This window comes from Parus major, unplaced genomic scaffold, assembly GCF_001522545.3.
Source record: "Parus major isolate Abel unplaced genomic scaffold, Parus_major1.1 Scaffold1043, whole genome shotgun sequence".
Lineage (NCBI taxonomy): Eukaryota > Metazoa > Chordata > Aves > Passeriformes > Paridae > Parus > Parus major.
In genome coordinates this window covers 1-2,480 of record NW_015379913.1, presented here as the reverse complement: position 1 = coordinate 2,480, position 2,480 = coordinate 1, and the positions used below count along the sequence as shown (strand labels likewise).

Sequence of the window (2,480 nt, the reverse complement as noted above, 5' to 3'; positions counted from 1 at the left end):
GTGTACCGCCTGATCACCCGCAACTCGTACGAGCGCGAGATGTTCGACAAGGCCAGCCTGAAACTGGGGCTGGACAAAGCCGTGCTGCAGTCCATGAGCGGCCGCGAGGGCAGCATCGCCGGGGTGAGCTGGGGACACTGGGGACAACCCTGGGGACACTGGGGTGACACTGGGGACACTGGGGACACCCCTGGGGACACTGGGGACATCCCTGGGGTGACAGTCCTGGGGTGAAACTGGGGCTGGACAAAGCCGTGCTGCAGTCCATGAGCGGCCGCGAGGGCAGCATCGCCGGGGTGAGCTGGGGACACCCTTGGGGACAGCCCTGGGGACATTGGGGTGACACTGGGGACACTGGGGACACTGGGGACACTGGGGACAGCCCTGGGGACACTGGGGACATCCCTGGGGTGACAATCCTTGGGGTGACAATCATGGGGGACAAAGCCGTGCTGCAGTCCATGAGCGGCCGCGAGGGCAGCATCGCCGGGGTCAGCACCAGGGGACAACATGGGGACACTGGGGGGACACTGGGGTGACACTGGGGACATCCCTGGGGACACTGGGGGGACAATCCTGGGGCGACAATCCTGGGGACATCACTTGGTCCGAGTGTCCGTGCGTCCGACTGTTTGCGTGTTCGTGTGTCTGTCCATCTGTCCGAGTGTCCGTCTGTCCGCGTGTCCGAGTGTCCGTCTGTCCGTGTGTCCGCCTGTCCGTGTGTTTGTCCGTCTGTCCGCATGTCTGATTGTCTGAGTGTCCATCTGTCCGTGTGTCTGTCCGTGTGTCCGTCTGTCCGCCTGTCCATGTGTCTGTCTGTCCATGTGTCCATGTGTCTGTGTGTCTGTGTGTCCGTCTGTCCCCGTGTCCGTCTGTCCGACTGTCCGCGTGTCTGCCTGTCTGCCTGTCCGTCTGTCCGACTGTCCGTGTGTCCATCTGTCCGACTGTCCCCGTGTCCATCTGTCCATCTGTCTGTGTGTCCGTGTGTCCGACTGTCCCTGTGTCCGACTGTCCGTCTGTCCAACTGTCCCTGTGTCCCCGTGTCCGTGTGTCCATCTGTCCGTGTGTCTGCCTGTCCATGTGTCCGTCTGTCCGACTGTCCCCGTGTCCTTCTGTCCGTCTGTCCGACTGTCCGACTGTCCATGTGTCCATCTGTCCGTCTGTCTGTGTGTCCGACTGTCTGACTGTCCACCTGTCCGTCTGTCCTCGTGTCCGGCTGTCTGCGTGTCCGTGTGTCCCCGTGTCTGTGTGTCCGTCTGTCCGTGTGTCCGCCTGTCCATCTGTCCCCGTGTCCATCTGTCCCCGTGTCTGACTGTCTGTCTGTCCGCCTGTCCCCGCCTGTCCGTGTGTCCGACTGTCCCCGTGTCCGTGTGTCCATCTGTCCCCATGTCTGATTATCTGTCTGTCCGCCTGTCCATCTGTCCCCGTGTCCATCTGTCCCCGTGTCTGACTGTCTGTCTGTCCGCCTGTCCCCGTGTCCGTGTGTCCGTCTGTCCGTCTGTCCGCCTGTCCCCGTGTCGGTGTGTCCGTGTGTCCGCCTGTCCGTGTGTCCGCCTGTCCGTGTGTCCGACTGTCCGTGTGTCCGACTGTCCCCGTGTCGGTGTGTCCGCCTGTCCCCGTGTCCGTGTGTCCGACTGTCCCCGTGTCCGTCTGTCCGCGTGTCCCCGTGTCCGTGTGTCCGCGTGTCCGTGTGTCCGCCTGTCCCCGTGTCGGTGTGTCCGCCTGTCCGTGTGTCCGCCTGTCCCCGTGTCGGTGTGTCCGACTGTCCCCGTGTCGGTGTGTCCGCCTGTCCGACTGTCCCCGTGTCCGTGTGTCCGACTGTCCGTGTGTCCGCCTGTCCCTGTGTCCGTGTGTCCCTGTGTCCGTGTGTCCGCCTGTCCGTCTGTCCGCCTGTCCCCGTGTCCATCTGTCTGACTGTCCCCGTCTGTCCAACTGTCCCCGTGTCTGTGTGTCCGTGTGTCCGCCTGTCGGTGTGTCCGCCTGTCCCCGTGTCGGTGTGACGCAGATCCAGCAGTTCTCCAAGAAGGAGATCGAGGACCTGCTGCGCAAGGGCGCCTACGCCGCCATCATGGACGAGGACGACGAGGGCGCCAAGTTCTGCGAGGAGGACATCGAGCAGATCCTGCTGCGGAGGAGCACCACCATCACCATCGAGAGCGAGGGCAAGGGCTCCACCTTCTCCAAGGTGAGTCTGGAGAGCGTCCAGGTGTGTCCAGGTGTGCCCAGGTGTGCCCAGGTGTGCCCAGGTGGGGCTCCAGGTGACCCCCGGCACCACCATCACCATCGAGAGCGAGGGCAAGGGCTCCACCTTCTCCAAGGTGAGTTCATCCAGGTGTGTCCAGGTGTGTCCACATGGGGCTCCAGGTGAGCCCCGGCACCACCATCACCATCGAGAGCGAGGGCAAGGGCTCCACCTTCTCCAAGGTGAGTCTGGAGAGCGTCCAGGTGTGCCCAGGTGTGCCCAGGTGTGCCCAGGTGTG

At 63.8% G+C, this 2,480-nt stretch overlaps 1 protein-coding gene across 1 annotated transcript; it reads left to right on the top strand.

Moving 5' to 3' along the window:
- Positions 1–6: 6 nt before the first annotated feature.
- LOC107199555 (chromodomain-helicase-DNA-binding protein 8-like) lies at positions 7–2,455 on the top strand (the record flags this gene model as incomplete). Its single annotated transcript, XM_033511807.1, has 3 exons — positions 7–123; positions 2,006–2,318; positions 2,425–2,455. Coding segments are annotated over exons 1-3 (428 nt in total), but the record flags the coding sequence as incomplete, so codon positions are not given.
- Between the last annotated feature and the right edge of the window lie 25 nt (positions 2,456–2,480).